The following is a 14,999-nucleotide window of genomic DNA, read 5'->3' as shown; positions in this document are numbered from 1 at the left end:
AAATAAAATAGATCTCACTTCTCATTTCTTTAAAAATAAATCATTTTGAAGAGATATTCTTAAGAGTTCAGTGCCAGCTGTCATTTCTAAAAATATGATTTTTGCAAAACAAAATTCTTGAAGAGAGAAGGGAAGTGAAGACCCACAAGCATCTAAATGTAAAGAGAAACAGGAAGTGACTGCACAATACACAAATTCATGCATTCAAGCATTCAAATCAGTGTTATTTTAGTATCATTGAGATACTATCATAGTTTTATTTTTCATTAGAGTTAAAACTACAGAAACTGAAATAATTGGACACAATCTTGTTTTGTTGTTCACTGCACACTAAAGCATGAGCTATAACGCGAGGTTTAAAACCACCGTGATTATTTCGTCCACCTTCGTCCTGCAGTAATTCCCTCATGCTGTTCTCAGCTGGAACGGAGGAGTTGTTAGTTATTATAGGCGCACACATGATGTATTAGCGAGCACGCCACCCCACAGTGGGTTTCATGTCTTCCCAGCATGCACTTGCCCTGCATGAATCACTGCAGCCTGTCAGGCCTGACTCACCCCTCACCCACAGGATCATGGGAAGCGTTCGGCTCTGTAAAACTCTCAGATGAGGGATTTATTGTAACTGTAAACTCAAACCGTACTGGTTTAAAATGATGATCACATCAGCATACATCCATACTACGTTTTTGCTGTGCATGATTATGTGAATTTTATGTATGCATGTTTGCAAACACTCAAACGACATACCGTGTTTGTTACAATAATACATCCAAGAGCGCAAACACACTGTATCCCACAATGCAATATCCACAACTTGACCTTCCATTTCCAGTGTGACAAATGAACTGCGAGTGATTACTTATTGCAAAACAGTTCAAATCGGGTTAATCGAGAAAATGGGTTTACTGTATGCAGAACCTTTTTAAAATAATAAATCACCAATAAATCACTTCATGAATTCTGAATACTGCTTTTATATAAAATGCAAAAGAGTATGCCGTATGCATTGATTAATGTTCAAACACAGTGCATGTGCTTCATTAACCGTACAAGAGTGCATGTTTAATTCTGCGAGTGGCATACATAAAGTCTTAAAGTTATCATCTCAGAAATATTATTTATTACAAATGAGATTCAATATTTTGCATTTTTAACTCTTTTTTATTCAATATAAAGTAATGGTTATTATAGTTAACTAAAACTAAAGCCTTTACTTAAAATAAAATAAATATTTAAAAGCAACATTTAATTTAGTTTATCTTAATGTACTGAATAACTAAAATGAAAACTAAATAAAAATGTATTCAAAAATATATAGACATATTAAAAATATTTATAACTCATAAAAATGACAAAAACAACAACATGACAAAAACTTTACCTAAAAAACATTTTGAAAATATTAAATCTTTAATGCAATATAAAATGAGTCAAGATGTTAAAATTCCCAGGTTATTATAGTTAATTACAACTAAAACCACATAGACAGATACATTCTAAATTTATAAGACTTTAATATTATTAACTAATTATTAACTACTAATTATTATTAACTAACAGTAGTAAATGAAAACAGAAAACTAAATATATAAAAAAAAACAAGTAATAAAAACTCAGTGAGTGTTTTAGCGCAATTTTCTCACGTCATGGGATCACAACACTAACAGATAGTAAATCTTTTCCTGGATTTTTTTTGTGCGTTCCCGAGATTAGACCTTCCTTAACATAATGCCGAAAACCCAAAGTCTCTAGGTGGTCTGGTTGAGGAGTAGATAGAAGTGCAAGATTGGTGCGCACAGACAACAGAAATCATGAGTTAACAATCGCAATTTTGTCCGGTGGAAAATTGCGCTAAAAAACTATAATAGTATATCTCAATGATGCTACAATAACACTGATTCACAGTTGATATTACTTGACATGTGTGACCCTGGATCACGTCACCAGTCTCGAGTCGCACGGGGACATCTGTGGCGATAGCCAACAATACATTGTATGGGTCAAAATTATCTTTTATGCCGAAAATCATTAGGATATGAAGTAAAGATCATGTTCCATGAAGATATTTTGTAAATTTCCTACCGTAAATATATAAAACATATATTTTTGTGAGTGAATGCAGCACAATCGCCAACATAAATGAACAACTTTAAAGGAGATTTTCTCAATGTTTCGATTTTTTTGCACCCTCAGATTCCAGATTTACAATAGTTGTATCATAACAAACCATACATCAATGGAAATATCATTTATTCAGCTTTCAGATGATGCATAAATCTCAATTTCAGAAAAATTACCCATGTGACTGGTTTTGTGGTCCAGGGTCACATTTGTCACACCAGGAAAAGGAAGGTTTGCATTGCATTGTGGAATAGGCGTACAGTACCTGTAGTGCATTCAGGCTGTATTTGTGTTCAGTTCATAATATAAATACTGTACACTGAAAAAAATAATAGTGTGCTTTGAGAATAAGGGAAAGCTCAGCTCAGAATGTAAACTGCTCCTGCAGGCTTGGACAACTGGCTGAATCTGAGCCGTGTGGATCCAGACGAGGAGGTTCAGGGTGAGATTCATCTGGATCTGGAGCTTCACCGAGACGCTCAGAGAACCGTCCTGCACTGTCACGTCATCGAGGCTCGGTGAGGAGCGTTCCTTTCCTTTCGCTCATCCCACGCTTTCTGCATCTCTAGCTTTCTAATAAACCTGCCACTGTATATCACAGATATTGTTGGCACTGTGACAGATTGCATTTGTCCCTCTATTGTAAAGCATCGGCCAAATGCGCACATGTAAATGTTCTCAGTTGTATTTAGGCATCAGCTCTTTCTCCTAAATTTCCATTAATCTTTCACAAAGTTTATTGTCGTGTGTGTTTGTGTTGGTTTCAGAGATTTGGCTCCTCGTGATATTTCTGGTACCTCTGATCCGTTCACCAGAATCATCTACAACAACCTGAGCGCTGAGACATCGGTGAGAGGACGAGTCTTCATCTATACACTCACCAGAGCGTCTCGAGCTGCAAAACACACATAAAACATCATTAAAACACCATGAAAGTGGCTCATTCACACTTCTGTCTTCTGAAATCATCTGATGATCTCTGGATATGAGGAACAGACCTCAATTGAAGTCACTATTAAAGATAAAAAAGCTGAAGCTCATGCTTTTGCATGTTCAAATCTAAAACATTCACAACAATATATCAACATGAATATAATATATATATAATATATAAAATTATTTTACTATGATGAATATTCAAATGACTAAATATAAATATTAAACAATATAAGAAATACTACTATTGTAATATTTCACTGTAAAAAAATAGTATTTAAAGCTGCAGTCTGTAACTTTTTGGGGTTAAAAATGATCAAAACTCTCTGCTTGCCGTAGCTCGATTCAAACCGGTAAGCTTGTAATAATGTTATTAATTCCAGCGGTACTGGTGGATTTCCTGTACACATCTGAACACATAAAGAAGAGTCTCGGATAGTAGTCTATGAGTGTGAGGATGTTGGAGATTTATAATTAAACTTATCAATTTGATGGCGGATCCAGAAAGGTTCAAACGACAATCACTAGTGACAACCCATTGTAAGGCAAGGCAAGTTTATTTATATAGCACATTTCATACACAGTGGCAATTCAAAGTGCTTTACATAGAAGAAATTAAAATAATAAAAAGAATAAGAATAATTAAAACAGTTTATACAGAAAATACAGTACAGTTCAAACAGTCGGACGAACATTGGCACAGTGCTCATTCATTAAATGCATAGCTAAACAGATGTGTTTTGAGTCTGGATTTGAATGTGACTACAGTAAATGTAAATGCAAATGTAAATGCAAAAGACTTCGGATCGGCTACAGAAAAAAAGAGACTGCAACCGGCCCATGCGAAAACAAGGATAATATCGGAAGGGCATTAAATGTAGTCACGCAATGCTGATGTTGTTAACATTAACAATTTGAGAACAAAGTATAGTTTGCACGGTTTGACGTGATATGATAAGCGATCGTTAGATTTAATCAGCGCGATTTACTGCAATGCTTTTTTCTCCCTTAGTTGGTCAGAACAAAGTGGACGGACTTACTTGTTCTGAACATTTTCCGGTGAAAATTCTTATGTTGGTCATATTTCCGAAAAGTAGAATCTGTGATTGCGAATGCCAGGATCACACCGGCGGCGACTGACAGCCGCACATTCTCCTCAAAACATCGGGTTCATCCGCACTGTGCCGTGCCGAGGCACAACCCACGTAAAGTTGATAATTCCGCGAATAACTGCAATTGCAGATTTCGAACAGAGATGGCGACAAAGAGGAAAAACTACGGACTGCAGCTTTAAGAAAAATATTTTAAAAAATAAATAAATTGAGTGCAACAGTAAAATTACAATACCAATATTTATGTCTCCATTATGTTGCACCATTGAGCTTTTATATTTGCAGAAAACTGCAGGGAGCCCTTAAAGCCTCTCTTTTGTTAATAACAGCCAGTTTATACACGCTTCTCATTACTACAGTAGTTGATGAAGATGGTCGGGGCATGTTGTGTTTTCAAATGCGTGTTATAAATGACCCAAACTCAGAGCAGATGCAGATGGAGTTTGTGTGGAGCAGCTCTTACTGTGAACGAGACGCTCTGAAACTCTGAAAACACCGGATCATGAGCTGCTCGTGTGTAAATGAACACCGTGAACACACTGAAACATGCAGTTCAGTCAAACGAGTGTGTTTTCTCTAGATCATAAAGAAGACGCGGTTCCCGCACTGGAACGAGACTCTGGAGTTGTGTTTGGATGAAGGTGCTGATGATGACGGTGGAAGCGTCACGGTGGAGGTCTGGGACTGGGACATGGTGGGCAAGAACGACTTTCTGGGAAAGGTGAGGTGACAGTCTGACCGGATCCAATCTGACCTCTGACCTGTAATGCTGCCAGAATCATAATCACACACTGTTCGCTCGTTGGCCAGAGGAGAACTGAGACTGAGTCTGGGTTCCCACAAGGGTTTTTCTCCATTCTGTCACTGATTGAGTTTTGGTTCCTGGACACTGTCGCCTTTGGCTTTTGGCTTTTGACTTTTGGCTTGCTTAGTTGGGGACATTTAATATTCAGCAATATTATTGATCTCCTGCATTATATGAGAATTGAACTGATTCGGACGATGAAATCACAGTTTTCTCCAGAGCGGCTGTATAGATAACTAAATTAATAACTTTTTTACAACAAAAATTAACCATCACTGAACTTACTTAAGATGGACTATGATGCTATTTTTAAAGCTGCTTTGAAACAATTTGTATTATAAAAAGCGTTATATAAATAAAGGTGACTTGACTTGACTTGACAGTCTGTCCATTGCTTAAATAAATTAATTGTCACTGGCTGTTTCCATCCACATATTTTAATGCAAATTTTGGGACACCGCTTTAAAAATGGAAATGGAATGGAAACACTAAGATGTGCATAAAATCTTAAAATGTGCATAAAAAACATATGCGCTCAATTGAGGTGGAAGAAAACCATTGCATAAACTACAATGGAAACACATTTTTGTAGCAACTTTTCTCCAGTTTTCCAGGAACTGACACTTTTGTTCTCTATTGAACACATGCAATGGAACTGGTGCTTTATTCGCAAATGTTTTATATGCGAAAGTCCAATTTTTGGCACAAAAACATAATTCAATGGAAACATAATTACTGCCACATTACTGTTCCTCTGAGACCATTCAACAAATCACCTCTACCTCTTCAGTGCTGAATAATGAGATATACAGAATATTCACAGAATTATCTTATTGAGTTTCTAATAAGTCTGTGAACAACATTAAAGGGATAGTTCCCAAGACTCACCGTCTTGTCGCTCCAATCCTGTGCGTTCTTTCTCCTGTGTAAAACAAAAGCATATGATTAGCATGAGTGTATGATGATGACAAATGTTATTAAGTGATAATGTGTTTGTTTGCTTATGCCTGCTGACTGCATGTGTTTGTGTTGGTTTGCACAGGTGGAAATCCCGCTGTCCTGTTTGCACAGATCGCCTCTGATGCAGGGCTGGTTTCGTCTGCTGCCGCTGGGAAACACCGAGGACGATGCAGGGTGTGTGTGTGTGTGTGTGTTTTACAGTGCAGTCACATTCATTAGCAGGTGTGTTTGAGATGGTAATGCTGCTTCAGAGATCGTTGTCTTTGTGTTTGCTCATGTTTTAATGACAATCTGCTTGCAATGATTGTGTGCCTCTTTGGGATGAAGGCGCTGTTCACTTGCAGTCTGAAGTAGTGAGTTTAGGTGTAAGGATTCAGAGCCAGTGGTTGTTCTGTAGGCAAACATCAGTGCCTTGAATTTGATGTGAGCTGCTATTGGCAACCAGGGCATTTTTATGAAGATGTGTGACGTGCGTCTCTCCGGCTCGATAAAGACACTCTTGCTTCTGGATCAGTTGCAGGTTTGACAGTACATGCTGGAAGGCCTGAGAGCATTACAATAGTCCAGTCTGGATAGAACAAGAGCTTGGACAAGGAGTTGTGTAGCTCCGATAGGAAGGGCCTGATCCTCCTAATGTTGTATAAGGCATATCTGCAGGACTGGGCAATTTTAGCAATGTGGTCTGTGAAGTTTAACTGATCATCAGTCACAACTCCAAGATTCCTGGATGGAGTTATGGTTGATGAGCCAATAGCTGAACGGAGAAGTTGTGATGAAGTGTTGGGTTGGCCGAGACCACGAGCAATTTTGTCTTCGCACGGTTGAGTTGAAGGTGGTGGTTCTTCATCCAGAAAGAAATGTCTGAGATGCAAGAAGCTACCGTCGGATCATCAGGCTGGAATGAGAGGTAGAGTTGTGTGTCGTCAGAGTAGCAGTGATTGGAAAACCGTGGCCCTGTCCCAAATGGTGCACTTCATGTGGACTTTCAGTCTCGTGGACTTAAATTGCGTGTGCTCGCTGAGTCTACGAGTCCGTAGGCCGTCCCATTCAGCATTTTAACGTTCTGAAGTGTGTTCAGCAGCGCCCCCTTTGTACCCTTGAACCCATAGATGCAGGCTCCACACACTTTAACTACCCAGGAATCTTTGCAAAAGTCCAATCAGACAACGGATGGGAGGAGATTTCGCTCACGGACAATTGTTAACATGGCTGAGAAGAAAATTTAAAAAATAATAATATTATGACCTAGTTGTACATTTTACCAGTTGTTACCTACAGTTTATACGGCGTGACGATCGAGTCTGTCCCAAAAATACCTCTCAATGCGCCCTCGTGGACTCGCGCCAACGGCCCTATAGGTCTGCACTACATGAAGTCACCAAAGTGTGGACTCTGAGGAAGTCCACAAGTCCGGAGTGTGCCATTTGGGACAGGGCCCATGTTTCTGAATGACAGATCCTAGTGATGACATGTAGATGGAGAAGAGAAGCGGTCTCAGCACTGTGCCCTGAGGCACTCCAGTAGCTAGATCTTGTATTTATAAAGTCCAGTTAAGACATTTGCAAAATTACAAACATCCTACAAAATGTATTTGCACATTTTAAACTAAAAATGTCGTTGTAAAAGCTATTCACAAACGCACATCTTACCCATCTTACAGGTCAGTTTTGATGCATTAGGTTTTAATGTAAGCGCTATTATAAAAGCACACAGACACAAAACTGTCTGTCTCTCTCTCTATGTCTCTTTCAGGGGTAAACTGGGTGCCTTGCGTCTGAAGGTGCGTTTGACCGAGGAGCGAATTCTTCCTTCTCTGTACTATCAGCCTCTGATCGAGCAGCTGGTGGAGGCCGTCATCTCGCCATCTGAGGTACCATCACATTCTCTATATGCTGTATATACGTCTGAACTGATCACAAAAGAACATCTATAGCAGCAGTGATGCACATAGTGGGCCCTATCTTGCACCCAGCGCAAGTGACTTTGTACACTGACACATGTATCATTCCTATTTTGCACCCGTGCAAAGCGGACTTTTCCCTCCACAGACGCACGTCGGTTAACTAGCAAATACACTTGCGCTCCCCGGGGCGGTTCAGCGCAAAGAGGAGGCGTGTTCCGGCGCAAACGTTCCCTCATGCTATTTTGCAGGTTTAGAAAACAATTCCGCCAGTGACCAGGAAAAACCTAGTCTAAAGTCAGTGGCGCGCTGCGCATGTTATTCATGCTATTTTAAGGGCGCATGCTTGGCCATAATCAATGTAGCGTGTGCACAACGCGCATTACAATTTGATGCTCTCATCTACACAGAAGCAGCCGTTTTCATTTTTGCAAATCATACATTATTACTAGGAAAAATATTAGGTCTTGTAGGTCTTGATAAGCCTAGGGCTTCTACGTATCCCTTTACGAACAGTGTGATTATTATGCAAAAAAAAAAGAAGGTTTTGTTTTTCTTGATTTTGTTTTATTTTTCTTGATGGATATTAATGTGTTGCTGTCTTTGGTTTAATTTATTTTTTAATTGTTCGAAATAAAGATTTAATTCATTTATTCATATTAATACACGAGGGAAATCATTGTTGTGTCCATGAAGATGTGAAAATAAAATAGGCATAAATCTAGCTTACACATTTAATCATACGCCCAAATTATCATACGCCTGTTTAACCGAAGCTAATTTGGGTGTGTTTGTTTCTCCATCCCCAATGTCACTTCTCTGTGTTTTACGGCCGTGACGAGGACGTCGGTCTCCTCGGCTGTGAACCGCTCCTGGCGCGCGCCTGGCAAATCCGCCATTATAATAGGAATCCGCTTAGAAAAAGCGCGACTGCTCTTAAAGGGAATGTGAGATGTCGCTCTGATTGGTTTATTTCACGTTACGCCCAAACCACACCTATGAATAATGAAGCTACTTCAGACCAACCCCTTTTAGATTTGCGTCGGGCGCAAGAGTCATTTATCCCGCCGGGAAAATAGCAACAGCGCCGAGACCCGCCCACAAAGTTACTTGCGCTTTGCGCTTTGACACTTGCGTTTCAGATCGTTAAAATAGGGCCCAGTGTGTTTCAGGCCTAAAAAACAAAGGGTTAATGTAATTGACCTGGGGTGCGTTTCCCGAACAATGATGTAACTCGCTGCTTCACTACTATAGTACGATGCATCATTGAAGAAATCAACTAGCTAGTCACGACTGTTTCCTGAAACCGTATTGTCGCAAAGTGGTCGTTCAACCATGTTGGTTAATGATGTCACGCACATTGTGGAGTAATAACTACTTTTAATGAATCTGTTTGAGATCGAATTAACGCTAGATGTTTTGCTATAAATTACAGATATGACATCTGAGGAATATTTCTCATTTTTCGCAGTTATTTTGCTTTATTTCCAGATTCAATCATAGACTCGTTCTTACGCACTAGAGCACGTTCGCACATGCGCACTCTTCAAAAACGACACTTTAAATCTCTTCACAAACTAAAAGACGTAAATGACATTTGTATGTATTCTAAATAAAAGACACGGGTTGTCCTGAATGTCAACTTGATTATTTTGCTCAAGATCAGGATTTATTGAGTCCACATGTCATGCAAACTAGAAACTGCTTCTAACCACAGGTCGAGAGCGTCGTTCAAACACACAACTTTGTGATGCTGTTTGCGAATGTTCGTTAGAACGATGGTTTCGGGAAACACTGAATCGTGCTGATAACGACAGAACTTGCGAACATAGTTGGCTAACAATGCTTTTGGGAAACACACACCAGAGCGTTACTGACAGACTGGGAAGAGAGGAGCTGCAACGATGGAGAATATTGAGAAATAATAAAGAAATAAAATAAGTAGAGCCCGAAAACGACATCAAAACGATATAAAAGGGAGTAATATGGCTTCATTAAATTCAGTATTTTTCCCAATGCTGTCAGGTGGATGATCCCACACCCTTGACCCTCCTGGAAGAGGTCACGACGGTGGAGAGTCGACAAGAGGTGGCCATGACACTAGTGAAGATCTATCTGGGTCAAGGCCTGGTCGTGCCATTCCTGGACTACCTCAACACCAGAGAGGTCCACAACACCAGTACGTGTGTGTGTGTGTTTGATTAGTGGTTTTCCTGTGTGTAGGCGACGTGACGACTTCAGTCCAGCTATATTTACACACAGTTCCCCTCGCTGCCGTGAAGTCATCTCTGAACTTCTCCTCTCTCATTAATGATGTTTTGTGTGATTGTGGGAGCGCGTGGGTTTTTCACACCCGGCTGGTGTTTTATGTTGCGTTTGTGCCGCGCCGATGACAAACAAAGGGTCCAAGTTTCCATAGCAACTCCACAGGAAGCAGCTTCAAAAGGAAATGGAACGATCATAAGATGGGAATGTTTGTCAGCGAACGACGAGGATGAAAGAGAAAGACAGGAGAAGAGAAAACAGCCACACAAGTTATTAACAACTATAACAGTCAGAGAACAAATTCAACTGGGAAGAGTTTTAATGTGTCTATATCAGGGATCAACCGTATGAGACCATGATTCTTGACTTAATGTACCCCTGAGATTTCAATAAATATAACGAATAATAGTTTTAATTACTCATTTTTAGTGTGAGACCACAGGTAAATAGGGTACAAATGTTGACTAATAGGTATCATCATACTTTCCCCATTTCATTTCAATCCCTACTCATTAAAACGGTTGTTCTGTATTACAAGTTTTCTGAAATCTTGTTTAGATATGCAAATGAACCATTCAAATATGACTAATTAAATATGCACAGAACAGAAATCTGAACATTTGATAAAGCAAAGTTCAAAATTCTTGTCTGATTTTGGATTTGGACTCCATAAATCAGAAAATACTGTCAACAGCCAGAAAAAAAATGTTTAAAAATTTTTTTAAAAATAAAATAGAGTGTAAAAACCTTCAGAATATAGATATGAATAAAACTGTAAAGTTTGGTGTGTGTAAAGCTGCAGAAGTGGAGATTTCTGACTCAAACTCACCGTCTTTATGGGTTGAGATTGAAATCTACAGACTCAAACAGATTAAAAGTTCAGTAAAATAAACACTAAACTGTGATGGAAAGAAGATGTGTAATTGAAGCAAAAAAGTGCATGAAAAAGTAGCGTCAGTGATCATTAACAACCATCCAAAACACCTCCACTAAAAATAAGCCAGAACAAAACAGAATATGGATAGAAATGCATTGCAGTGTAAGTTGCTTTAAAAGCATCTGCTAAATGCATAACTGTAATTGTAAATGCACTGTAGCATTGGGAAAACATCACATTTTCTTTACTGTAAAAGTTTAGTTGTACTAAATAAATAACATTTTGATAGATTTAATGATTGACAGATTTAATTTTGCACATTTATATGCATGCATACTTTGTTGTGTGGATGACAGTCGTAGTAGAATATCTGTGCATGGACAGCAGACAAAGGCTCTGGAGGAACATAATGGTTGAGAAACATGAACAGAAGTTGTTTTCTGTTTCTCCCCAATAGCAGATCCAAATACACTCTTCCGGTCCAACTCGCTGGCCTCGAAAGCTATGGAGCAGTTCATGAAGGTGTGTGTGTGTGTGTGCATATCTTCATCTGAAATATAATCTTGTGTTTATCTCAAAATGTGTGAATGTTAGTAAGAGGGTTTGGTGTGTGTCAGGCTGTCGGGATGCTGTATCTACATGAGGTTCTGAAGCCCATCATTAACCGGATCTTTGAGGAAAGGAAATACATCGAGTTGGATCCCTGCAAGATAGACCTCAACCGCTCCAGGTGCGTGTTCATAATATAACATATGCATAACAGTAGTTCAGTAAACAACATATCATTAGGTGAAACAGCCATAATCGGGGAAGAATTACGGCGGGAGAGAAGTGTTGCCAGGGAACAGCCGTGAACTCTACAAACTTTACCTCTTATGGTGGCTTTTAGATCTATGTATAGCGTGATCTCACCACATGTGAAATGTCACTGAGAACAAAAGCGCTTCAGGTTTCAGGCAATATTTGAAATATATGATATACACTACCATTACAGAGGTTTGGGAAGTTTGGGAAAGAAGTCTTTTCTGCTCAACAAGGCTGTGTTTATTTGATCAAAAATACAGTAAAAACAGTGAAATATTATTACAATTTAAAATAGCTGTTTTCTATGTGAATATATATATATAAACGTGTAATTTATATCCTGTGATCAAAGCTGAATTTTCAGCATCATTACTCCAGTCTTCAGTGTCACATGATCCTTCAGAAATCATTCTAATATGATGATTTGATGCTCAAGAAACATTTATGATTATTTTCAATGTTAATAGTTCATCTTTTTGTGGAAACTGTGATTGCTGATTGCACGCAACTACCACTTTGATGCTTCAAAAAGGTCATAAAGAGGTCGTATAACTAATCCATATGAATTGAGCGGATCGCTTTATATGATGAATAGATTAAATTTAGGCTTTTATTCACATATAAACATCAAATATGGTAAACGGAAGCTCAAGCACGCGAGAATCATATGGGGTTCATTCTCGTGTTACGCAGCACGCTTGAGCTTCAGCGAGAGGTTTGTTCAGTGGACCACAAAACCAGTCACATGGGTCAATTTTTTTTTTTTATATATTTATACATCATCTGAAAGCTGAATAAATAAGCTTTCCATTGATGTATGGTTTGTTATGATAGGACAATATTTGGTCGAGACACAACTATTGTAAATCTGGAATCTGAGGCAAAAAAAATCGAAACATTGAGAAAATCTCCTTTAAAGTTGTTCATTTATGTTGGCGATTGTGCAGCATTCACTCACAAAAATACATGTTTTATATAAATTTACTAAATATCTTCATGGAACATGATCTTTACTTAATATCCTAATGATTTTTGGCATAAAAGAAAAATGGATAATTTTGCCCCATACAATGTATAGTTGGCTATTGCCACAGATATCCCCGTGCGACTCGAGACTGGTGACGTGATCCAGGGTCACACATGTGAAGAAAAGCCTAAATTCAATCTGTTCATCATAAAAAGCGATTGAGTCTCGGATTAAACTGCTTAATTCATATGGATTAGTTATACGATCTCTTCTCATCAGTAGGTGCGTAGCTATCAATGGAAGGACAGAAATATGTCAGATTTCTTTTTGACCTTCATTTTTGTTTTGAAGATGACCAAAAGTCTTACAGTAGCGAAGTAGAAATGCTTAGTTACGGTCCAGCACTGCTAAAAACACGCTCTCTTTCCAGACGTATATCATTTAAAGGCTCAGCGTCCGAGGCGGAGGTCCGAGAGAGCAGCGTCGGGCTTCTTCAGGCGTATCTGACCAGCATCATGGAGGCCATCGGGAACTCCGTCTCCCAGTGTCCTCCTGTGATGAGGGTCGTGTTCAAACAGCTCCATAAACGAGTCGAGGAACAGTTTCCAGAACCGGAGAATGAGGTGAGGACTTGATGATGATGATGATGATGATGGTGGTGTTGTACTCACTGTTTCTCTCTTGTAGGATGTGAAGTATTTGTCCATCAGTGGCTTTTTCTTCCTGCGTCTGTTCGCTCCTGCGATCCTGACACCCAAACTCTTCCAGCTGAGAGACCATCACGCCGACACACGCACCGGCAGAACTCTCCTGCTGCTCGCCAAGGTGCAACACACACAGTTTCACATGATAAAGTCATCTTTATTTTAACCAAATGTTTCATTTGACTTGAAAAATTAAATAACAATCTTCCACTCATGGGCAGATATAGAAAAGTGTGTGTCAATTAAATGAATGCATTGATGTTGGAAAAATCATAATTTCTATTATATATTATATATTGTTTATTTTACATTTATTTTATATCATTTTAATTTCAGTCACTCAATTTTGCATGCTGGAAATTTCATAATTTCAAATTTGCATGTTGGAAACATTTGTTTGACTATATTCTATATTGTTTATTTTCCATTTATTATATATCATTTTCATGTCAGTCACTTATTTATGCATGCATTTATGTTGGAAAAAAAATCGTAATTTTATTACATACTATAGTTTATTTTACATTTCATAATTTTCATTTTAATCACGTTTTTATGCACGGTATCTAACAAAATAATTAATTTGCATGAAACGTAAAACATGAAATGCGAGTGATTGTCTAAAACTTTTCAACATGATGCCTTAATATTATTGTAATACAGCACAGAAATGTTTTATCATTTAGCAAAATCCTTCATTACCATTCACAACAGACTTGTTTGCCACCATTGGTCACATGGACAACATCACAACTCCCGTGTCTTCTAGGATTGAGAGTTTCTCGATACGGCTTTGCTCGGTCATGTGATGACGATATTTCTGACTTGAAGGCTGAGTAAATCTGTAACAGTAAGCAGACAGATACTGAGAGAGAAAAATATGTGGTCAATATGTCCTGTTTTAATCAGAAATGCATTATGAGTGCATTTCATAGGATGTTCAAGGAATCAGTTTAGGAATGACAGAAGAGAAAATGACTGATACTGTCACTGTGGCGTTTGGGTGAAGGTCACGGAATCAGGGTTACCATCCAGACACGATCACTTCTGAAGCAGTCTAACCCTAACACTCGCTCTCTCTCTCTCTCTCTCTCTCTCTCTCTCTCTCTCTCTCTCTCTCTCTCTCTCTCTCTCTCTCTCTCTCTCTCTCTCTCTCTCTCAAATTCAAATTCAAATGAGCTTTACTGGCATGACTTTTACAGTATTGCCAAAGCATTGGCCATTACATAAGCAATAAAATAAAAAATAAAAAATCAATAGTCAATAAATCATTCAGTAAACAAATGTATGCATACATTTATATAAACAAGAAAGAAAAGAAAAAAAAAGAAAAAAAAAAGAAAAACACACACACACCTTTGTACATTTGTACCAACATTCAGACAAGATAAGAATGATTCTGACTTTAGTTTTGTCCACTGGCTGACTCTCGTAGTTTGTGGCTGTTACATATTTTGCTGCTGTTGTGATTAAGTTTTCTCCCAAAATATGATTTAATTTTTGGTAATTTGGTAATGCCATAATGCTCTCTCTGTCTCTCTCTCT

General features: G+C 38.5%; 1 protein-coding gene across 4 annotated transcripts in view; it reads left to right on the top strand.

The window, feature by feature from the left end:
- rasal1 (RAS protein activator like 1) overlaps positions 1 to 14,999 on the top strand; it is a 31,145-nt gene that overhangs the window by 5,377 nt on the left and 10,769 nt on the right. For 2 of the 4 annotated variants that reach the window (XM_084388616.1, XM_084388615.1), the window contains exons 6-15: positions 2,513 to 2,642; positions 2,892 to 2,973; positions 4,753 to 4,893; positions 6,020 to 6,111; positions 7,690 to 7,807; positions 9,863 to 10,016; positions 11,437 to 11,501; positions 11,597 to 11,709; positions 13,181 to 13,373; positions 13,438 to 13,575. In XM_084388616.1, coding sequence (XP_084244742.1) covers positions 2,513 to 2,642; positions 2,892 to 2,973; positions 4,753 to 4,893; positions 6,020 to 6,111; positions 7,690 to 7,807; positions 9,863 to 10,016; positions 11,437 to 11,501; positions 11,597 to 11,709; positions 13,181 to 13,373; positions 13,438 to 13,575 — 1,226 coding nt within the window. Of the gene's footprint in view, positions 1 to 2,512; positions 2,643 to 2,891; positions 2,974 to 4,752; positions 4,894 to 6,019; positions 6,160 to 7,689; positions 7,808 to 9,862; positions 10,017 to 11,436; positions 11,502 to 11,596; positions 11,710 to 13,180; positions 13,374 to 13,437; positions 13,576 to 14,999 lie in introns of all 4 variants that reach the window. The other 2 variants (XM_084388614.1, XM_084388613.1) reach the window with 1 other exon arrangement.

Source organism: Rutilus rutilus (genome assembly GCF_951802725.1).
Source record: "Rutilus rutilus genome assembly, chromosome: 19".
NCBI lineage: Eukaryota > Metazoa > Chordata > Actinopteri > Cypriniformes > Leuciscidae > Rutilus > Rutilus rutilus.
This window is presented reverse-complemented; position numbering and strand designations above follow the sequence as displayed.